This window comes from Labrus mixtus, chromosome 1 (genome assembly GCF_963584025.1).
Source record: "Labrus mixtus chromosome 1, fLabMix1.1, whole genome shotgun sequence".
In the NCBI taxonomy this organism is placed as follows: Eukaryota; Metazoa; Chordata; class Actinopteri; order Labriformes; family Labridae; genus Labrus; species Labrus mixtus.
In genome coordinates, this window is record NC_083612.1 from 6,250,184 (window position 1) to 6,273,020 (window position 22,837).

Consider the following 22,837-nt stretch of genomic DNA (forward strand, 5'->3'; position numbering starts at 1 on the left):
AATCTGAGGCAATTTGATGTGGAATATCATTGTGCAAGTGAGTGAGAGAGCTTACAATCATGATTACAATAAAGTTTATCTTCTTAACTTTGAATAGATGTTGATTATCTGAATACTGTACCTTTGTTGTCTGGGTAGTACACTGTTGAATTTATAAATGTATTCTTACACACAGATGAATACAGAAAAATAGATGAGAACAAAAAAATAATAACTGCTATTTTCTCTCTTTCTTTGCCATCCTGAAGACCCCGCACTAAAAGTCCATGTTCTCCTGGATCCATGTCACATGCTCGAGCTTCTTCTGAATGACTTTTCAACAGTCGAAGTTCTGGTGAGAGAAGATGGCCAGCAGATAAGACGGCAGTACATGAAGGAGCTCCACAGGCTTCAGGAGAAGGAGGAGGGTTTGCACCTTGGAAGACTGTATTCATGCTTCAGCTGTTCAAATAAAAATAGATCTCCTCCAAACAACTTGCATTCAAACTATTTTCTTCCCATTTTAAAACCATTTGTCCAGTTTAGATGGGAGAAGTTGATATTATGTGATATTGATCTGGGAAGACTACATTTCTAAATCATTCTTAACTGTTTTCATTCACAAGTTATTGATCTTATTTACTCTCCATGTATCTTGATTTAAGAATGGGGCTGTGTTTAAGGGCATATTTTGCAATGACTCTGTTCCATCCCATTTTCAGAAATGAACTACATTAGTATTTGGTAAAAAAAAATGTCAAAAGAATAAAAAGTTGTGTAAAAGTAGACTTCCTTCCCTTAGCTATTGAGTTGAGCATTAATGCACATTTTAGTCTTGTCAATTCAAATCTGAAATGTATACTCATAAGTAGAGACAAAGGAGTGCATTTATATAGAAATATTTATTTAATCTGAAAAACCACATTCAAAAAGCCTGTTTTTACAGCAGAGATTAACATGTTTACAGCTTGGTACAAAACAAACAAACAGGTCTGATTAGCTCATGTCTCGATCGACACACACTGTACGGGGGTCGTTTGATTTGATGAAGGATAAGAGTTATTCACAATAAGGCTGACCAGCTTGACAGGCGGGTGTGGTGTAACGGTTTGTCAGGAGGTTTAAAACCCGCCTCAGCTCCAGCTCTCAGCCTGTGGGTGACATCACTCAGGCCATCCGGGGGAGACCTCCCTCGCAGCGAGCTGTTGAAGAGAAGCAACCGAAGTCCACCCCAGAAGAACCAACACATACAGATGTTGTTGAGGCTCAGGTTTCTTCCTCTGTCTCTGCAGCTCTCTGGGCACCTCGACGGACAAGTCACCAATAATCCACACTGTGTCTATAGGAGAAATACAAAGGTGTTCAATTAATGCCTCAGACAAGACAAAATGTACAGTTAACTACATGTGACAGCTCAGGCTGTTTTTTTGTTATTAGTCACATCTGCAGGAATAATATTGAACAAGGTAGCTGCAATAATAATAGATGCCAGTCTTAAACACTATTTTTTCTAATACTTAAAGTTTTTGGTGTGAAGCTGACACTGTCCACAGACTTCATGACTTCACGGGGTTCAATAGAAAACAAATATCTTATAATAAATACTAAATAATTATTTTTAAATTGTCATGTTCACCCACATCACTGTTGACATCAGTAAATATAAAACACAGACATTCCTCTTTTTGTTAGAACATGAACTGTATGCTTTGTAATATTGATTTCTTCTGGATGTTTCATATTTATTTACAGTTTATGGATAAAACTTTTCTAATGTATTTCTCTGCTAACACTGACAAAGTCTAACTGCTCTGACAAATAACTAATAACCATAGTTGTATATTTTAAAAAGTGTAGTTTTAAGACTTTAATTAAATATTTGGGTTGAAGATAATTCATTTTAACTGTGTTGTAGAAAAGTTAAATGTTAACTTACTGTTTATAGAGTTTTCTCAGGACGAGCAGGAATAGGGGATGATAGCAGCCTAGCCGTTAGCTATGCTGTGAAGTGGACTGCTAATGTCGCGCTGAATGGGCGGAGTTAAGTCCCGCCGGTCCCGCCTTCCTGCTGTGGCTAGGTTGATCCGAAGTTAGGTTGAGACTGCAAATCCAATTTGGATGCGGCCCTCGATTGGACTCATTTGCTGCCTATGTAACAGACGGGTCAGGGTTTGTCCAGTAATATTTACAGTCTATGGTTTGCACACCGCATGTTAGCCAAGTGCACTGCAGGTAACCTACTTAAAGTGGCAGTATAGAGAGGAAACAAAATTAAGTATTTTTGTAGGCCAACCTGGAAGTTAGCGCCACTATGGCCCCATCCACACATATACGATTTTTTTGAAAACGTAATATTTTCTCTCCCTTTTGGCCTCCCGTCCACATGAAAACAATTGAAAACTGAGTTTTTGGTCACTGCAAACGAAGTCTTTTAAAAACGCATTCCAAGGTGGAGATTTTTAAAAAATCACGTTTACTTGTATTCGTGTGAACAGTTAAAACGGAGCTTTTTGTAATAGTGACGTAATTATATCGACTTGCGTGTTGAGCATGCGTCATGCGTCATAACCAAGATGGCGGGCTACCGGTTTGTTTACATCTGTTCGCTGCTGTTAGGTTCGTCCGTCCAAAACGAATTAATCGGCTTTGTGTTTGTTCGTTGTGTTTTTTGACTTGTTTCGCCATCTTTCCAACTCGCCGCTGTCAAAAGAATGCTTAATACGCATACAGTGTTTGATGTGAATGAGACACAGCTTTTATCGCCACCTACTGGCCTGGCATGCTTATGTGAGCGTTTTCCATCGTTTTTGCGTTGCCATGTGGACTGAGAGATTTTTTTAAAACTGTTGGTGTAGACAGGATTTTTTTTGCAACCGGAGGGGGGGGAAACGGGTTTTTAGAAATATTCGTATACGTGTGGACGTGGCCTATGTGGTCTTTCGAAAAAAGGCTATGGGATTCAGGATCATTGCAGAAAATAAGCTCTGTGGCAACAACGTTTATTACACTTACACGTTTAGTTCAGAAAGATAATCTTCTCAAATGAACTCCAATTTTATGATGGTAAAAGTAAAAAATTAACATTATGCCACAATTGTTCCATGGCTTCAACGTCACCACGACTATGCCTCCGACAAGCTAACTAGCAGTTTTGGCTAGCTAGCGACACCGTAGCCTAATAAATTGTTTGATAATCTCATCTTTGCCTTAAGTTGTTTCACCAGGGCGTTTGATAATAATAAAACTTTGTGTTAGTTTACTGAACTAGTTCTTCAATTATTCTGAATCTGAATATGGATAGCTGACATGATTGACAGGTGGGCGCGGTGTAAAGGTTTGTCAGGAGGCTTAAAACATTACAAAGTCAAACTCTTTACGCACCTGTTGTACCTTTAAGATGTCCGTTCTTCAATCTCTGGAATAAAAACTGTTAAACTGTTTCTGTTTGTTTGATTGTATCATCCTTTGAACTGTATAACCAAGCGCATTATATTGGACATGTTTTTAAGGCCTATACTTTCTCAGTATGTGGCGTTTTTGGACCGCAGGAACTTTGTCAAAGTTCCAAGAACTGTTGGAACACCTCCCCCGTTTTTATGGATTCCACACCGCAGGAACTTTGAACTTTTTTATTTCCTAGAACCACGATTAGAGGAACCTTTTTAGCTCCTGCTTCAGAGTACATACTCTCCCAGCACGAGGGGGACTTTGAGCGACATTAATGCACAGTGGTTGGTCAAACACAAGAGGCAACCCAGACTTTCCTCCCCCCAGCAATGTGTTCTGGCTCCGGGGTCTCCTCCCAGTTGGGCGTGTCTGTAAAACCTCCAAAGGGAGGCGTTCAGGAGGATCCTAATCAGATGCCTGAACCACCTCAACTGGCTCCTTTCGATGTGAAGGAGTAGCGGCTCTACTCTGAGCTCCTCACCCTATCTCTAAAACCCTTTTCACACATACGGAAATCTCCTGAAAAACTCCAGAGATTTGGCTAGCCAGAGGTTCTTTAGGCTATGTGTGAACGCAAACAGACGCATTTTTCGCGCAGACTTTACCCGGAGTTTATCCGGCCAGACCCCTAGTATTTTATCCGCAGAATATCCGAGTGAGCTGATGTCTGAACGTGGCCGCATATACTCCGGAGATTTTCAATTTGAGCCAATGGGACCGGCTAAAGTGTCTGCACGCGACCTCTACGATCTCCGTGCACATGCATTATGTTTTCTGATCGTCAGTATGTTGTTCTCCTCTCTTTTGTGGATGATGCCATTCCATTGGATTACACATAGCATTGATATAAATGCAAATATTCTCATTATAACGCTGTGTAGCGGACTCTGTTGCTTCGGCCGCTACTTCTGCGTTGTTTATTTACGTCACGTCTTACATCGGGAAATCCCCCCACGCCCCTTCCCTCTGACAGGGAAAGTCCCTCGCTGTGAGGAGCATATGTGAACGGCGAGTTTGGGAGAATCTCCAGAGAAGTCCTCCTGTAAATATCTAGATATTATCCGGAGTGCATATGTGAAAACGGCTTGAGGTTGAGCCCAGACACCCTGCAGAGGAGACTTCTGTCGGCTGCTTGTATCTGTGATTACATTCTTTCGGTCACTACCCGAAGCTCATGACCCACAGGGGAGGGTTGGAACGAAGATCGACCGGTAAAAGGAAAGCTTTGTCTTCCAGCTCTGCTCCCTCTTCAGCACAATGGTCTGACACATGGCGGATGTTGCACCAATCTGTCTGTCAATCTCTCAATCCATCCATAAACAAAATGTTATTCTTCTAAGTACACATAAATGTCAATAACAATGAAGCAGTCAACAACGGCCAAAATGAAAAGGGAAATATGTTGCAAAAATGTATTTTAGGCCTTACCCATTATAATACACTCTGTATCATAAATACGAGCTGTGTGGCCTTGATTCAACACAAGATGGCGCCACTGTTCCAAACTGTGCGGCCTTAATTGAATGTGTTGTCTTACTAGATATTCAGTTTGTTACGGCTGAATGTAAGTCACTCAGGGAAATGTTAAAGCTTTTTAAATTCAATTTATCATCATATCATATCACAACTCAGGGTCCAGATAAGACAAAACGGAAGACATTAAATACAAAGCACAGTATAAAATCACATCATCATAAATGCAATGCACGGTATAAAACCTCTAAAATAAATATAAACAACACCCTGAGAAGATACAGCTGCACCAGTGTGTCCATATCTTTGATTGATAGTGTGCAGGGCTGCACCTCATACTCTTCAAGGTCAGGATGATTTCATTTTGTGAGACAGTGAGCTGACAAATAAATGTAAAAATAAGGTTTCTTAAACTATTAAAAGAGTTTTGACCCTCTTTAAGGGAGCAACCAGCATCGGGAATCGTGCATCAAACAGATTAACAGATAACACATTATTTCTATAGCGCCAATTCATAACAAATGTTATCTCAAGACGCTTTACAAAAGAGCAGGTTAAAGACTTTTCTCATTGTTGAGAAAGATGGGATAAGGGGAGATGTGATAATATGCAGGAAGGATTTCTCCTTTGTGTTCGTCCCATTCCTGTTGTCCACACTTATTAGCGCTGAGGTGGAGGTCGGAGCAGGCCGTGCATGAATGAGGACGGCGTTGGTTGTCCATGTTTTTTTTCTGTTCATAACTTGAAAAGCGAAGGATCAGAGAAATTTATATATTACACCTCTATCCTGGCTGCATGGTGCTGCAGAGGTCAGCACTGTTTCCTCTCTGTGAGGAGGTTCCTGGTTTCAGGGGTGCAAACTCATCAGGGATGAAAAAGGTGACATGGATCCAAACCCCAGACGATGCCTTCCAGGGGCATGCTCCCCCGGGAAGATTTTATTTAATTTTTTTTAAATATCAGCTTTAAAAATGAATTGAAGAGTGAATTTACAAACTATTTTAGCATTCAGACCGATTAAAGAAGCAGTGCAAACAATAAGAAAAACACAATTGCTTGTCGATATCGATAAATAAAAATAAAAATAAAAACAGGGGGTATATACAGTACAAAATGAATGATGAAGTTAACTGGGGGGAATTGAGAATTGAGACAGTATTTGCAGAGAATGACAAGATAAAGTGATGTAAAACAGCAGAGAAGAGAGGCAGTGTTGTACCACAGTAATGCAGAGTGCATTTATATAATATAATGTAGTATAATATAATATAATATAATATAATATAGTGCAATATGAACAATATAGTGTAATATAATGAAATGTTATATAATATAGACTAGTATAATAATATAGTAAAATAATATTTTTATTGCAGCTATTGACCTATTTCGGATCCAAAACGGTGAATTTGGCCGAAAGGTGACAAGTTTGCACCCCTGAAGTTCTGAGTTTGGACTGCAGTACCCGTTTTAAACGCTAGGTGCCAGGGTTACATATTGCTCCTTTAAAAACTGGGCTGAGCTAAAAGATCCGATCCCTGAATCGAGTCAGACTCCCCTCCTCTCCCTCCTGTTGCCAGCCTGAGCAGCTCTCCTCCTGAGCATTCAGCAGAGGAGGCTAATGAAAAGTGCTAACGACAGAGAGCCCACCATTGGCTGTCCCGACTGCCGAGGCTGGCAGGCAGTGGCGACAGGGAAGGACCGGACTGACGGTGGAAACACCGGGAGAACTCCACGAACACGGACGGAAAACGAAGGGAATACAAGTGTATCATTTTTTACAGTTTGGATTACCCAAACGGACCTAAAACGTCGCTAACGTTCAATGTTAGCTGGAACTTTTTTTCCGAGCCGTGATGTGGTGACGCGACGGGGAAGCTAACGTTAGCCGCTGCTGCTAACCACACAGATAAATCATTTCATAATATGTTAGAATCAAGATGTTTTTAAAACTTGTTATAACACTCTCAGCGATGTTTGATACACATTTATACTAATTCATATCAGGTGGTCAACTTTTATACGGGATTAGAGCATTATCTTTATCATCTGAAACTAGCAAGGCGTTAGCTACCTAGCCGGCTAGTAGCTAACTACCGTCTATTTAAACTGACTGCAAGCCAAAGAACTCTGCTTCAAATTAGCTCAAGCTAGCGATGCTACAGCTGTTTCCACGTCAGCTAACTGTGTCATAACATATCGACTTGTTGTGAGATGTAGATTTTTTAGAGTATTTGACTCTATCTCTTGGTTTTTCTTAGCAGAGATAGACAACTGTACTTTTTAATCCACGTATGCAATCATCGAATCGCCAGCTAATGATGCTAGCGTGCTAAAGGTTGGTTAGCCGGCCAAAGTTGGATTACTGCCCCCTCTGCTCACTTTCTGAGGGTTTCTCTTCGAGGCCTTTAGGATCCAATCTTTCCTCTTGTCGCAGCCTTAATGCATCCACAGCCTTTGAATGGAATCTACATGTTCTGATATAAATTGACTCGGGATATTTCTTGGTGCTGGGGACTTTATTTGGAGCACCTGGACTTTGTTTACTTGACACCATAAAATAACGTGGATTTCAGAGGCATCCGGAATAACTCCATTTATCCAAGGTGAGAGAACTAACACACTTGTTGTTAAAGTTATAGTTTCTACTTACTAGTGACTAACATAATAACGTTTTATCCACATTTTATGGTCACCCACTGAGTCCTGTAAACATTGTTACCCCTCCTTCATCAGTCTGAACTAAGAAGAGGATTAGGGCCAGTTATGAGAAATCAATAGAGGAGGAAGAGTTGTTTACATTATGCACTATGAGGAAGTACGTAGCAATATCAAGAATAAAAGTGTAATAAGATTATGAGAATAAACTCGACATTGTATTAAAACTTTATTCCTGAATTTTAGATTTTTCCCCCCACAAAATTTGAACTCAAAATGTTGTTTTTATTTCTACATATTGTATTTTAAATTTATTCTAAACATTTCAACTTCATTCTCTACATCTTAAATTAAGTCTCTTAATTTAATGTTTAACTACATATCTCTATATATTGATTCAGTTCTAGAAATTATGTTTTAAATTTATTCTTATTTGACCTTTTCCCAAAATGTAGTTTTTATTCAAAAACCTTTTTATTTTTTTTTCAACATTATTCTCGACTTTTTTCCGGACATTTCAAATGAATCTTATTTCAACTATATTCCTGAGTTTTCTGAAATTTTTTCTTAATATTTTGTTTTTATTCTCAAAATAGTTTTCAACTTTATTCTCCACATTTCAACCGTATACCTGACTTTTTTTCCACGACATTTTGTGTTTATTCTCGATATTTCTACTTCATTTTTGACATTTTGACTTTTTTCTTGAAAAGTTAAATTTGAAATAAATTCCTGAAATTTAGGCTTTTTTCCCCAACAACATTTAGGCTGTATCCTTAACATTTTGATTTATTCTCAAAATTGTATCTCAACTTCATTCTCGAAATTTAGTTTTTTTTCTCCACTTTTAGACTCGATTCTCAAAAATTGTGTTTTCTATTCCTGACATTTAAACCTTTTAATAAGTAAGGTCGATTTATAATTGAATTCTGTCGATGTCTTGCACCGCTCCTTTAAGTCTTCCTTCATGCCTGATTAGCTTTTCAGTTCCTCCTGTATCATCTCTGCCCTGTGTTAATAAATCCTCCTAAAGTTGAAGTCGTTAAACGTGTCCTGCTGTCAGACCGTGGTTTGTCAATCTTTACTTTTTGACGTTTGGGATTTCTGTGCTTACACTAGACCCACCATCTGTCACTCCCTCTCATGGATGCTGAGTGACCCTCCCCCTCATAAACATTGTTGAGCCTGAGTGGCTTGACCTCGATATAGAGCGTTGGTTTTGTGTTTTGCTTTAAATAAATTAGGTTAAGTTTTGTTCCTTCCATCAGAAATTTTAGTCGTCATCTAAACATGAAATTTGAGTTTGTGAATGGTTGCAGGTTGTTTTTCTTTCTTTTTAGTTTGTGTGTAAGAACAGGTAACGACGTCCAGTTTTATAACGCCGTTAGTGGAAGATACAGTCGAGCGTTGGTGCACTGAAGCGCACACAGAGCTTTTGGCATCTCAGGGGATGCAAAGACTGCGAGATGAAGGAGTAGCCTCTAACTCGGCTCCCGCTGAGTTCCTCCTCCACTTGTAAACTGTTGTCCCTTGTGGGTATGTGAAATCCAGCTCACATGATTCTTGGCTTTTTGTCGAACAGTCTGTCTACAGCACCTAAGCTCCTTGGTGTGGAGGGCGGTTCTAATTCCCCAGACCTCCTGCCCAGCTGTTCCTTGATCTGACGTCACATACAGAGCTTCAGACACGGCTAGTTTAGCTGCCTGTGATTGATTAAAGGCTCTTTGGACTTTTATAAACGGTACCAATGTGGGAGAACTTCAGCTAACTCTGGGGAAGTGTATAACAGCAGTACTTCACCATTAGTAACAATAGGTTCAGTTAATCAGCCTCTGTAATAAGCTGTACGGGGCCCTATCAGTTTTATTTTATTCCATTTAAATTTTCCTTACTTCTGATTTTATGATGTAATTGCATTTTGGAACCTGAACGGAGGCTACACTCGTGTCCTGGCAAAGCTCCTCCTTGTTTACAAAGCTTTACCAGAAAAAGGACGTAGCTTTCAGCTTGCAGGGGAATTCCTGATTCTGCACATCCAGAGATAGATTCAGCTTCCTGGAGACACCTTTAAGGTGTGCTCATTAGCCCACCTGCTGTCACCTGTTTGATCTCAACTCATTTTAGGTACCAGAATTTGACTGCTGTATGTCTTAAGCCGTTTTCACGTCTGCACTCCTCAAAATATCTAGAATATATCAGGAGGGCTGCTCCTGAAATCCCTCTGACCTGGTTGTTCACATATGCTCCTCACAGCGGGAGAATATTCTTGTCAGATGGGAGGGCGGGCGGGGGGTCTCCTGAGGTAAGATGTGACTTAGAAAAAAACAACACTGAAGTAACGGGGCGACGCAGCAGAGTCCCAGTAAACTCCTTTTTCCTCATATGAGCTTTGACATGGCTGAACAGGTAACACACACACTGTTCATGTAGCGGATGTGTGTGTGTTGTTTTCACAGGCTGATGCTGCAGCGGGTGCAGTGCCAGTCAGACAAAACACACTGGGAGCGTGCGTTTAGGATGTAAATCTTCAGGTTTTGGAACGAACACTGCGCTTCTGTCTGTTATATGACTATCGTTGAGTTTGTGATTGTTGTTACCTGTAACCACCAGCTGATACGTGCATGATAAACAGACACGCTGACATGGAAGGGAGAAAGCTGAAGCAGCATCTGATACAAAGTTATCATAAACAATGAAATATCAACGCTCTCCTACGACCCATTTCTGTGTGAAAGTACATTTTAAAAGACTGAACAGTCTTTCTACTTGTACAGTGGATCTCCATGGCAACTACATGACAACTTTAATGCTGTATTCTTTTCACTGAGATGCTGCACAGGGATTTAGCGGTTGTACATTTATTTCATTTTGCTACTCAGATCCTGGGGAACGATCTGAACAGATAACGGATAAACTGTGATCCATTTCACCTCCAGACGGAAGTCTTTTTTTTAGTATCATAGAAAACTGTTCTCTAGTTTTTAAAAGTTGATCCATATGTTTAAATTTGGCTGCAAACTACAACAAGTTCAAAGTTTGTTTACATCTCTGAAAATTATATCTGGAGAATGTTATGGCAAAAGAAGAAAGAAGTTTGTAGGATGATTCTCTGACCTCACTGTGAAGAGTTTACATTTTCTTATGTTTGTTTGTTTATATTAGAGTGAGGGAGTTACTGGCTAAACTTTCTTTTAAAGGGTTTTGTGTAAGACGGGGGGTTTGGTCCTCTGCAGAAGAAGTTTTTCACAGCATGTCACAGCAGAAAAAAATGACAGTAATGTTTTTAAATAATAACCTAAACTCTTTCTTCTCCTGCTCTGTCCTTCGACCCCGCTCTGCTCCGTCCAAACCCGGGCTATAGATGATGTGCGAGGTGATGCCCACCATCAGCGAGGCTGAAGGGGGAGGCGGCGGTGGTCGTCGGGGCTCAGGCTCTCCCCTGCAGTCGGACTCAGAGGGTCACTTTGAGTCGCTGATGGTGTCCATGCTGGAGGAGAGGGATCGTCTTCTAGACACTCTGAGGGAGACTCAGGAGAACCTGGGCCTGACTCAGGGCAAACTGCACGAAGTCAGCCATGAAAGGGACTCGCTGCAGAGACAACTGAACACCGCTTTGCCCCAGGTGAGTGTGAGGGCCACAGCCACAGAGTTCAATTTTATGATATATTATTCCAAGAGATTTGTCCTCTGAAGCTGCTTCCTCCACGTAACCTTCCTACAAAACTAAAACCACTGTTCCTTCTCCCTTCTTCAAGTGGAGAGCCATTTTTTAGTGTCTATACTTTTGTTTTATGTCATGAACGTAGACTTTTACTCTTTCAGTAAATTAGTTACTCTTTTCAGTAGTAAAGCTCGTCAATACAAAGCACCAAACTTCAGTTTGTCCACCTTCAAAATAAAAGCACCACACTTCAGTTTGTCCACCTTCAAAATAAAAGCACTAGATGCCAAACTGTTTGCATGGGGAAACTGATTGTGACTGTAGTCCACGACCTTCTCTCACAGTAGAGAGAAGTGACACCAGAGTCCGTTCTTGTTCGGCCGACTGACTGCACGGTGCTGTGACGTGTGCACAAAGGTGAACCAGGCACACGTGGTTTGATCTCAGCCATTTCTTCACGAGTTGTCCTGTGCATGTGGATTGTTTAGGATAGGATAGGATAGTACTTTATTGATCCCCAGAGGGGAAATTCGGGCGTTACAGCAGCACAGACAAGAAAGCTCAAAAATACACATTAAACAGAATAGATAAGATAAAAAAAAATAAAAACAGGGGGTATATACAAGTACAAAATGAATGATGAAGTTAACTGGGGGGAATTGAGACAGTATTTGCAGAGAATTACAAGATAAAGTGACAAGTGATTAAAGTGACTTTGTATGATGAATAGCAGCAAGTAATGTAAACAGCAGAGAAGAGAGGCAGTGTTGTACCACAGTAGTTTAGTTTCTTTGTTTACAGGTTGTGTAGTGTAGAGTGTTTCTGTAAGGTTAGACGTTATTGCAGTGCGTCTTAGAGAACACAAAAGCTTTGTAGCGTTTCTTTTTTCGAACATGGTGCTTTAATTACTGCACAATTCTTTCCTTACTCTTATAGTGCTGACCAAGTTGTGGCTTTATTTGTGATATTTGCATAACTGAACATGGAGGGACTCGTGGTCCAGACTCTGTCCATCTGCTGCAGCTCTCCGTTATATTACCGACTCATATTTCTGCCCGCTGGGGTCTTACATTGAAACCAAAGGGATCAGGTTTCCAGGTTTAATGATGCATTAGAGAGTGGTAATAATTTAAACCCTGCTGTTGTTGTTGGTGTTTGGGTTGAATTTATGAATTTGATCAAATGTGAGTCAAGCCCTAAACGAGTGAGGGAACAGACGGCGTGCAGACGGTGAGCGATCACAGCTCAGAAGATAACAGATGAAAACAAGAGAGGTCTGTAGATTGTGAGGGATCATTGCATACAGAAAACAAAATAAAGATAGCATGGTGCTCTCCTGATAGGATAACAAGCTTCCTGGAACATCGGATAGTAGGAAGTGATGTTGAACACGCTTGTAGGACGCCGTTCAGTGCTGCAGTGTTGAACAGACAGAAAAATCTCAAACTAAATTGTAAATGCTCCTACTGTGTTTCTAAATGCTTATCACATCCAACCTTACAAAGTGCTTTGCTGAACATAACAACCCCAACAGTACAATACACAACAATAAAACCATAAAATAGAAACGACTAAAACAATGATTGACTAGAAGAGACAGTTATTAAATAAAACGGATAAAACATGAAGATTACAAGAAGGCCTTTTGATAGCAAATAAAGCCTTTTTCACATCTGCACTCCTGGAGATATCGAGATAACTCCAGATCGAGATAACTCGAGATAACGTCAGATATCGAGATAACTCCAGGAGGACTGCTCTGAATATTCTCCTGATCTGGTTGTTCACACATGCACCACACAGCTGGAGACAGGAGGGGCGGGGGGTCTCCTGAGGAAAAAAAAACGACGCAGGTGAAGAAACAGAGTCCTCTATTTGCCTTTACATCAAAGCTACCTGTAATTCAAAGGAACTATAGCATGCATTTTTATTTTTTTGTCTCCTCCCTCCTGGTGAGAGTACCCTTCATCTGGAATGCACAAACAAGTTATACAACGCAAATGTTGTCAGAGAGCCCTCTCAAAAAACAACATCCTCCTTTAAGTTTTTAAAAATGTCATTGATTGCTTTAAGCTTCAGGTTAATGTGTGTATGTGTTGCAAAAACAAGAATTAGAGATAAGATTAAGATGCGTTTTGTTGTTCCTTTTCTATATTACACTGCATCAAAAGTCAGCATCTCAGTTTCATTCTCTGATATCTCACTTAGACCAAAGTATAAGTGTGTGTGTGTGTATACGTTTGAGTGTCTTTGTGTGTTTTTGTGTTCGTGTACGCTGCTGCTCATGATGCTGTGATTGTCAGCTGATCATCTGGCTTCCTGCCAACTCTCCAAGGATTTGTAGCCGGAGGCAAAAAAGAACATAGCTGATAATAAAGTGGAGGCACTTCTGCTGTTATCTGGTGTTAATGCACTTTGTGACTTGTCTTGGTTTTCAGTGCACGGTGCTTCTACATCTCAGATACAGAACTTCCTTTTGAGGGGTTTCTCTTCTCACATTTGAATAAGATTCGAGGACTACACTAAGTAAAGTGTGGCACCTTCACAGCAACCATACAAGCTGAAGTCCATTTAACATTTATCAGAATAGTGAAGAAGATCTGATTGGACAGAAAACATGATGCGGCAGTTTCATTATGTGCATGTAGGTTAATGTAAAAGTTTTCAGGACATTTGTAAACTTTGAAAGCTCTAATTGATCAGTCAATTTAAAAACCTCAGGAGGAGGCTTAAACATATCAGATAGTATAAGATTGCCGCAAAAACAAATGTTGCAACTTTACTGCTGCCTGAGAACCTCTTGCTTGAGTTCCAGCTGTCTGTCAACTTGCCTTCTTGTTGTCTTTGCTCTTGAAAGAAACAGTAAAAGCGTCAGATTTCAAACCAGATTTGTTCTTACTGAGGGACTCTTAATAATAGTATTTTCCATAAATCAGGTTCTTCAGGCTGGAGTGGGCAGGTAGAGGGGAGAGGGGAGGTGCATTTTTCTTTTTTTGTCTCCTCCCTCCTGGTGAGAGTACCCTTCATCTGGAATGCACAAACATTCCTGTGTAGCTTGCTCACACGTCAACGGCTCTGTCAAACGCCAGCGTTCCCAGTGGGATGGTCCTTATCTGTTCTTTAGTTTTCCTTTTTTGTGCATTGTGCCGGCAACATCGGTCTGACCCACATCCAAATGTAGTCTTCTGGATATCTCTTCAGTGCATGCACATATTTCCAGTCCATTCGATTGTATTTCTATACATATGGTGCTCACATGTTGCAGAAAAGTCCATTCCTGTGTTCCTGTGTCACTCAGGATTTGCACTACTTCAGCTCGAGCCTCACCTGCTGAGCTTTGTGTCAGGTGTAGGTGAAATTCAAGCTGTTTTCTACAACTGTGAAAGCAATTAAAGAGACAGTGGAAGTGGAAGTAGGCTTTACATTCTTTGTTCTGCTTTTTGCACACATTTTCTCCACACATTTTTTCCCAGCAAAAATTTCTTTGGTAGTATTCAGGTCCCAGTGGCCTAATGGATGAGGCATCAGCCTCTGGAGGTGGGGATTGTGGGTCATCTGACTTAAATCTTCCATACAGGCCAGAAGGTTTCAAATAACAATGGAAAAAGTGGACGGCTGTGGCTCAGTTGGTAGAGTCAGTTGACTCTCAACAGGAAGGTTGGGGGTTCGATCCCCAACTCGTGCAGCCACATGTCCGATGTGTCCTTGGGCAAGACACTGAACCCCAAGTTGCTCCTCGTTGACGGCGTATGATTTTATATGAATGGATTACCGTAATTACTTCTGATGGTCACTTTACACAGCAGCCTCTGCCATCAGTGTGTGAATGTGTAGGTGTGACCTGCAGTGTAAAAGAGCTTTGAGTAGTCAGAAGACTAGAAAAGAACGACATAAGCTCATTCACCATTTATCTCTGTACAGTCTTTGGAGGTAGTAATAAAGGCGTTAGAGGAGCGAGACGGGTTTCTAGTATCATAACAAGGTTTAAAGTTCTGGTATGATGATCATGAAAACCAGCTTCTTGTGCATCTGTTTCTGTTCCTGTTCCCTGTTTCCTGTTTTTAGTGTAAGTTCCTAGTGGTGAACCTGTGAGAAAGACCTCCTATGACCTCTGGATAAACCAGCGTCGGCTCACCTCCGATAGATGAACTTCATCTCTCTCTGTCTGTGTTTGGGCAGCGCTCTAAGCAGCTCTGAATAGCAACCATTGTGTTGTCTAATTAGTTTTTGACGGTGAGTCCTCCTCCTCCAAGAGAACAGATGCCCTCTGCACAGTGTCAGATTTCAGCACACGCTGTAAGCTTTTAAGAACAGCTAAAGTCATTATGCAGGAGGAAGGCCTATTGGTTCCGATCTCACTTCCAAATCCAGAACAGTCTGACCATCATATGGCGTAGCAAAGAAAGAGAGCTTATTCTCAAACCAATTAATCGGTTGCACTGCTCTGATATGCTGCCAGATTTTGAGAATCCAAAAAAGAGAACCAATACTTCCAACAAAACTGTGTAAAGTAAAGAGTGTTTTTTTAAAAACATCTGCAATGCTGACTTATCCAACAGCATCCTTCAGGGAAAGTCGACATGACATGATGAAACTAAATGATATTCTGAGGCCATGTTAAAGTTCATTAAATCCACTGTCACTTGGAGTCTGTTTTGCATTCTTGAGCTTTCTGTTGACTCAACAGAGAAAAGCGTCACTGTGTTCTGTTTCCCTTCAGCAGCATCAGAGCTGCAGTGAAGTCGGTTCCTCCCTTGTAGCGTTGAAACGATCGGCCTTTAAGATTAAGGGCATTGTCACGTTTTTTTTGACAATGTGATCTTCTGCCCATATTGCTTTCTTACACATCATTATACAAGAGTGCAACCACTACATACAGTAGTTTAGTAAGGATGTTTATTGTGCCAGAAGAAGTCTGGTCATGGTTAATTCATGGTTTCATTCAAAGGCAACTGGACTTGGTTGAAGATCCTGAAGGCTTTTCAGAGGGAGGTTGTTCGTCTTCAAGATGTTCGACCAAGTCCAGTTGCCTTTGGACGAAGCTTCAAATGTGCCAGAAGAAGAATAAAGTCTGAGTGAGCCGATGTGTAAACAAAACAGGGAAAAATTCAGGAAGATTCCCTGAGAGCGAGCAGCGGTGATGACGTTCATATCACACAACCAGCGCAATCTCTGTGCATTGGATGAAACTTCTTCTTTTTTCTGCTTGCCAGTTTGTTCTTCTCTGCTCTTTAGTGGATACTGTCAACATGACAAGCTCACCATCGCACTGATATAAAGGCATAAATTGTCATTATATGATCCACCTTTATCTGGGTCTTTTTTATGTTGTGTCCTGCCTCCCGAGATCCCGCCCTCCTTCCCAAATTTAAAAATATACCGCTTTCAGATGCAGTTTCTGCAAAAGCGCCAAATCTAAACTCAGCCTTCATCACGTCTTTGTACATTCATATTGATTCTGCGTTGGTGAAATAATCTTTTAAAGTCACATTGCGCTTCGTCGTACACGGCATATCAGGAGCTCAACTTACACACTGACACAGCCAGACATGCACAAACACACAGCGACAGAGCTCCCCCGCTGGCTCAGCTGATCTGGTCTCACCTCTGAATACGGTACAGTAGGGGGATCACTTAGTTCACCATTTCGCCTCTGCAACATTCAGGTTGAAGGCCAAACGTCACAAGAGCGTAAATATCACGGCTTGAAAACGCGGTCTGAACAGGGCTGATGTAGACGGGGCCAGACGTGTGTGTTAGCATCAGCTCAGCTCAGAGCCCCCCTGATGTCCTGTGGCTCAGCGGGAGCTCCAAATACACACACGGCCAGACATGCACGCACACGCGGCAGCGCTGCACTCCCTTGTTGGCACGGCTGATCCCCTCTCACCTCTGTTACGATCTCCAAGGACGGTACAGAGGTGGGATCACTTTGTTCCCCCATTACACCTCTACGACATTCAGATTGAAGGCGAAATTTACAGGGGTGTAAATATAGTGAATTATACTTTGTGTTCGCATCAGCTCAGGCACCTGGGAGCCCCCCTGACGTCCGATGCATCTGAGAGAAACACATTTTTATCATGAACTGCCTTAATCTGTGATTTTACTGTTTGTTTTAAGATCTCATATTTGTTGCCATACCAACCAGCCCTGACAAAAAAAAAACACATTCAGGGACACTGAGAGCCTTAAAGGATTTTAAAGAGATGTTATGTACACAGTTTGTGATGTTTTACCCTGCGTTACGCCGAGGTTACTTCGATTGTCGGGTTTGGTAGGAGCATTGTTTTGGTATCTTTTAATTGAATGAAGTACAAGAACATCTTATTCTTCTCCATGAATGAGTTGTTGAAGATCTCGGCACAGAGTCCAGTTATCCCTGAAAAGCTTTGTGTGTTCGCCGTGTTTTCATACGCGGTTCCTTTAATAGGTTGGCACACATTTTTTTTTATGTCCCCCCCCCTCCCCCTTAATCCCCTCCCCTGTTCGAAGGCTTAGAGAGCAGCTCAGTCCACTTCTAACCAGCATGTCGCTCATCCAAACTGGCTGAGCCACACACCAGTTTACACTGCTGCAGGGAGCAATGGGATCACGCCTGAATACACATGGCTGCACTTGTACATGTACAGTACGAGCGTCTGATTCTGCTGCGTTCAATCTGCATGTTTGACTTGAATTCATATATTTAGGGATGCATTAGTCATATGCACCTTTTGAATTCCAATCCCTCGATATCTACGCCCTCCTTACCTATTTGAAATGTTGGCAACATGAATGAGGACCTACAGAAAATATAAGCTGACATAGGGCTCTGGAGTAATCCTCTGACATGTTTGAATATAACATTTTAACCGCCTGCAGGCATCTCATCAGCTCTCCAGCTCTCCAGCTCTCCGACCCATGCCTAGTGCTCCGTCTGTATTGTCACAGTTAATGAACAAAAGGATTAAGCGTTTGCAACTCCACACAACATGTACACAACAGGTTTTATCCTGCACTACTCACTCGGACAGTTCATGGTGATGTATATGGAATTGTTTTAATCCCTGACATCAAATTGTCCGTCAGGAGGGATGATGCAGAATCTATAGTTTGGTTATAGTGTCAGGATACCCAAACTGTAAACTTAGATATGATTCTTTTATATAGGGCTGCGTTCTAAATACTGGTGCGACAAATACCATATACCAGTATAAACACACAGTATATGACACGCATGCTGTCGTGACCACGAGAGCAAGTGCCGCCATTACACATTTCCACGTGACCAGATGTGTTTGAAAATTCGCCCCCATTCATTAGCCCTTTTCGCTCTGCTCATCCGTCATCACGTCTTCGGCCTAATTTTGGTGTCCCAGTCTGTGAATGTATATTGCGTTCTGGCGTTGTGGAAGCACGGCACAGCAGAAGCTCCACATACACACACATTGCTGCGCTCCCTCGCTGGCTCAGCTGATCCCATCTCGCCTCTTTACCTTTCAGTAAATGAAGCTTGTAAAGTGCTCGACTGCGTTGTTGTTTTAGCATGCTAATGTTAGCGCTCTTTAGTTAGCTCGTAGCTTCACATTGCATGTAAACTGACACAGAATGAGCGTGATCTAAAAACTCTTACTAACATCCAAATAATCAGTGAGTATGTTCTTCTTCTCTCTAGTTCTTGACTAAAAGAGCTTTTATACACAAGGGGAAGAGCCGGCCGTCCCGTCCATGTAAACACGGCTCTGACAACAACACAGCCAGCGGGACTCGAGCTTCTCACTCATTGTAGACAGTCATGATTCAGAGACACATTTAGGTATCTTAAGTATTAAAGGACCAAACATTTTGACAATCTTGGGTAAAGACTTGTGTCCCCAAACTGAGCATGTGCACCAAGTTTCATGCTTTGGTGAGAAATGGATCCTTGTTTTCACATCCTAAGTATATCTCAAAAACTATTATAAATGAAGTGTTAATTTACAGGATATTACTTTGAAATCCTCTTCACTTCTTACATATTATTAAGTGCCCCCCCTCATGTACGTAATGTGCATGTTTTGTCCCGTATAAAAAGGTTCAGCTTCATTTTCAGTCTCCCCGTAAAGAGGACCATGTGTCTCATATTATGTGGTCTTTGTCGGGGATGTGAGCAGTTTGTAAAGTGGGTGGGAGTATCTGTGGGCCGGTTTCGATGCCTCAATCTGGGTTTTATTTCAAGACTTTGCTTTGACCCAACGACTGAACGGAGAAAGATCCAAGTTTCCTCTTCTCCTCCCCTACTAGAAGTTGCATACCTTCCCATGTGTTTCCTCTCTGATTATTTTGTGCAGCTGATTAGATAAGCAACATTACGAGAACATGGAGGGGGTCATAAATGGCGGATAGAGGCATCGAGAAATCTTCATGTTGCTGTTCAACTCAACCTCAGCGTCTGCTCTGGAATGTAGGAAGTAAGCCACTCTGTAATTACCCCTGGGCCCGCCTCTCATGGCCTCTCATTGGCTGGGAAAGAGTGGAGATCATGGTTGTAGCCAGTAGCAAACCCCCTCTTATTCCTTTAGCGAAGCAGAATCTGTGCCAGTCGCTGGAAAAGCTCAGAGGCTGGATTGAAGGGAAGAGAGAATAGTTGTGGTAGTGACTGAAAAGGACGATCCGTTCCAACAGCCCCCCCACCCCCTCTCTGCGCACGCACACACACACACACACACACACACACACACACACACACACACACACACACACACACACACACACACACACACACACACACACACACACACACACACACACACACACACACACACACACACACACACACACACACACACACAACCCTTGGAAACGTAGAAAGAAGGCCTCACCACTCAGGGTGCCTGTGCTAGTTTTAGTAGGGCAAAAAATCAGGATGGCACATTCTTCAGATCCAACCATGCGTGTAATCCCTGAAAGCAAGTGTGTGTGTGAGTGTGCACAACTGTATAGTCTGCAGAGAACCTGAGGAAGATGTGAGCTGTGTGAAGTTTATTTGAACGCAGCTCTCCAGAGAGGGGCGGTACATTTTATTCTCCTCTTTCTTATGGATGTCGATGTGTGTTTAGGGAAGTCTCTGCTGTTTCATTTCCTGTCTTCAGTCGTATTCTTGGTCAACATCAAACCTTGTTTTTGTTAGTTTCCTGTGCTCTAATAAAGGGATATGTTGTCCTCATAATCAAGGCGGTGATAATTCAGTATGTATGATGTAGATCCAGAATGTAACCAGTATATAAGTAACCCATTTATATTAGGTTAGGCTATATGAGTATATTAGCTTGGTTTATTAATTGAGCTTTATCCTCTAAGTTGTGTGTGACAAATGACTAATCTACTCAGCTTACTTCCCCTCACCCACACACACACACACCTGCGCCTCTCTTCTCTTACTCACAGTGGTTTGTCCCGCCCTGCCTCATTCCATCCCTTTGTCTTTTGTGTTTCTGCTGATAATATTCATCAGCAGTACGTCAAACACACTCAAATTACACAATCCTGATGTTTTAAGCGCTTAACCGGATATTTCAGCATGTGTGGAGGCTTGTTGATGATGACATTATTGTAACGAGCATCCTAGAGGAGTGCAAGACATCTTTGGCAGCTGTTACCTGTAAAACATTTAACCAAGGCACGGAAAGATTTTTTTTGGCGATCTTACCTTTTTATTGGATAGGACAGCTGAACAGAGACAGGAAGTGTTGGGAGGGGGGATGACATGCAGCAAAGAGCCAAGGTCGGATTTGAACCCAGGGCCGCTGTGCGCAATATAACCACTAGGCTATCGACGAGGAAGCTTCAGTTTTAAAGTGAGATGTCATACCTCAATCAGTTTGTTTACAGGAGGGACGTACCTGAGAGGCAATACTTTAAGCTAAACCAAAAATTAAAAACCACAGCGTCAAATCAAGTGAAATTACTGAGTTTCTGAATTTTGTGTTAAAGCACACTTGATGAGTCAGAGATCTTTAGTTGCTCCTTTGAGAACAGGAATCCTTCTTCTTGCTTTTGAAGTCGGCAGATTTAAAAACTTCCCGGAGGAAAACGGACTGTGTGAACGTGGAGACGAGGAGAACGTAATTTTCTCTTGAATTGTCCCGTTTATGACGAGTTAAGAACACCTTTGATTTATTGAAATGTACGCCCAGAATCCACAAATAGTGGAGCACTGATTCCAAGCTTGATCCAAAGGCAACTGGACTTGTTGAAGACCAGTCCAGTTGCCTTTAGATCAAGCTTTAAATTAACATACCCTGGATGACTGAGAACCTAAATAGACATCTGAGAGCACTGATGATGGAACAGTTGATTCATTTCAACGTTTATAAGTCGCCCACTTTGTTGTCTCTACATCGTGGAGGAAATGTCAGGATGGTTTGTTTTGTTAGCCTGATTGCTGTCCAGTGTCTGCTTAGTTTTGTGCTCTTTTGTCTTGCCTAAGTATCGTCTGTGTGGTAAGTACTGTTCAGGTAGTGTATCGCACAGGTTGTTGTCGGTAGCCGTTGTGCTTTTCTTCTCGTTGTTGTAAACATGAACGTACCTTTAACCCTCCTTGATGCAGGTGTTACCTGAGGGCATAAACCAGAATCACAACCTGCATCAACTTTTAGGGAAATATGTTCACTCTGGAGGACATAACAGCATCCTCTCTCAAAGTTATCGCTTTAAATATCCACGCTCCCTGTCTCAACGATAGCAACAGTTCCCACATGTCACCTGCAGCCTGCAAAACAAAACTGATCTTAGAAAGCAGCCGTCACAAGTTTCTCTGTTTGTTGTTTTCTTTTCCAGGAGTTTGCTGCGCTAACAAAGGAGGTGAACGTGTGCCGGGAGCATCTTCTGGAGAAGGAAGAGGAGATCGCAGAGCTCAAAGCTGAGAGAAACAACACACGGGTTCGTAGACAGCGTTGCTACACACACAGAATGCAATGAACGAAAAGCACACATTCAAAAAGTTCACGACCTCCCCCACCATACAACACTGTGGAGAGTTTAGCCTGCGTCAGATTCCTGTGTGTTTCTGTTTTGCATATGGATGGTTGTCATAACACTGGTGTACAAATCGGCTCATGTCATAATCAAAACCTTTGTCACGAGTTCTGAGCGTCTCAAATTGCTCAATCAGCAAAATATTTCAGCCAGTGAGGATACATTTTCTCACTGACAGCTGTTTGTGCTGAGAAGAAGCAGGAAACATAACTCAGCCAGTGTGTTGTCAGTCTGTTCTCTTTCTAAGCATGACCTTACTGCCCCTGCACATCGTGTGCACAGTTCATCTATATTTAGCAGAGAGTTCAGAGAGACAAAAGCAGAAAATTATATATTTAAAAAACTGAAACATGCACATTAAAATGCTAATGACAAACCTGAACTCACACTTGAAGCTAATTCAACAAAAATAAAAAAACCCACCTCTACAGAGGAATTGCAAATTACATCAAAATGGATACAAATTGACAGCAATTCCAACTATCCAACCCTGGGGGTGAAAGTTCACATTCAAACTAAAGTCAATCAGGCCGTCTGAAGTAGTCTGCAGTTTGATCCAAAGAGGGCGCGCTCTGTGTAACGTGACCATTGCATGCACTCTTGACCTCAGTAAATGAAGAC

General features: G+C 41.7%; 1 protein-coding gene and 1 long non-coding RNA gene across 12 annotated transcripts in view; one reads left to right on the forward strand and one right to left on the reverse strand.

The window, feature by feature from the left end:
• Positions 1-862: 862 nt before the first annotated feature.
• Positions 863-2,178, reverse strand: LOC132978019 (uncharacterized). Its single transcript, XR_009673863.1, has 2 exons — positions 1,916-2,178; positions 863-1,318 (listed from the first exon to the last, which is right to left on the reverse strand). It is a non-coding gene; the product is annotated as an uncharacterized LOC132978019 (long non-coding RNA).
• Positions 2,179-6,446: 4,268 nt separating this feature from the next.
• The window catches only part of ppfia1 (PTPRF interacting protein alpha 1), a 45,003-nt gene continuing 28,612 nt past the window's right edge, over positions 6,447-22,837 (forward strand). For 9 of the 11 annotated variants that reach the window (XM_061045765.1, XM_061046087.1, XM_061046335.1 and 6 more), the window contains exons 1-3: positions 6,448-7,505; positions 10,919-11,179; positions 22,019-22,120. In XM_061045765.1, the coding sequence (XP_060901748.1) occupies positions 10,919-11,179; positions 22,019-22,120 (363 nt within the window). In that variant the 5' untranslated portion in view covers positions 6,448-7,505. Of the gene's footprint in view, positions 7,506-10,918; positions 11,180-22,018; positions 22,121-22,837 lie in introns of all 11 variants that reach the window. The other 2 variants (XM_061045845.1, XM_061046579.1) reach the window with 2 other exon arrangements.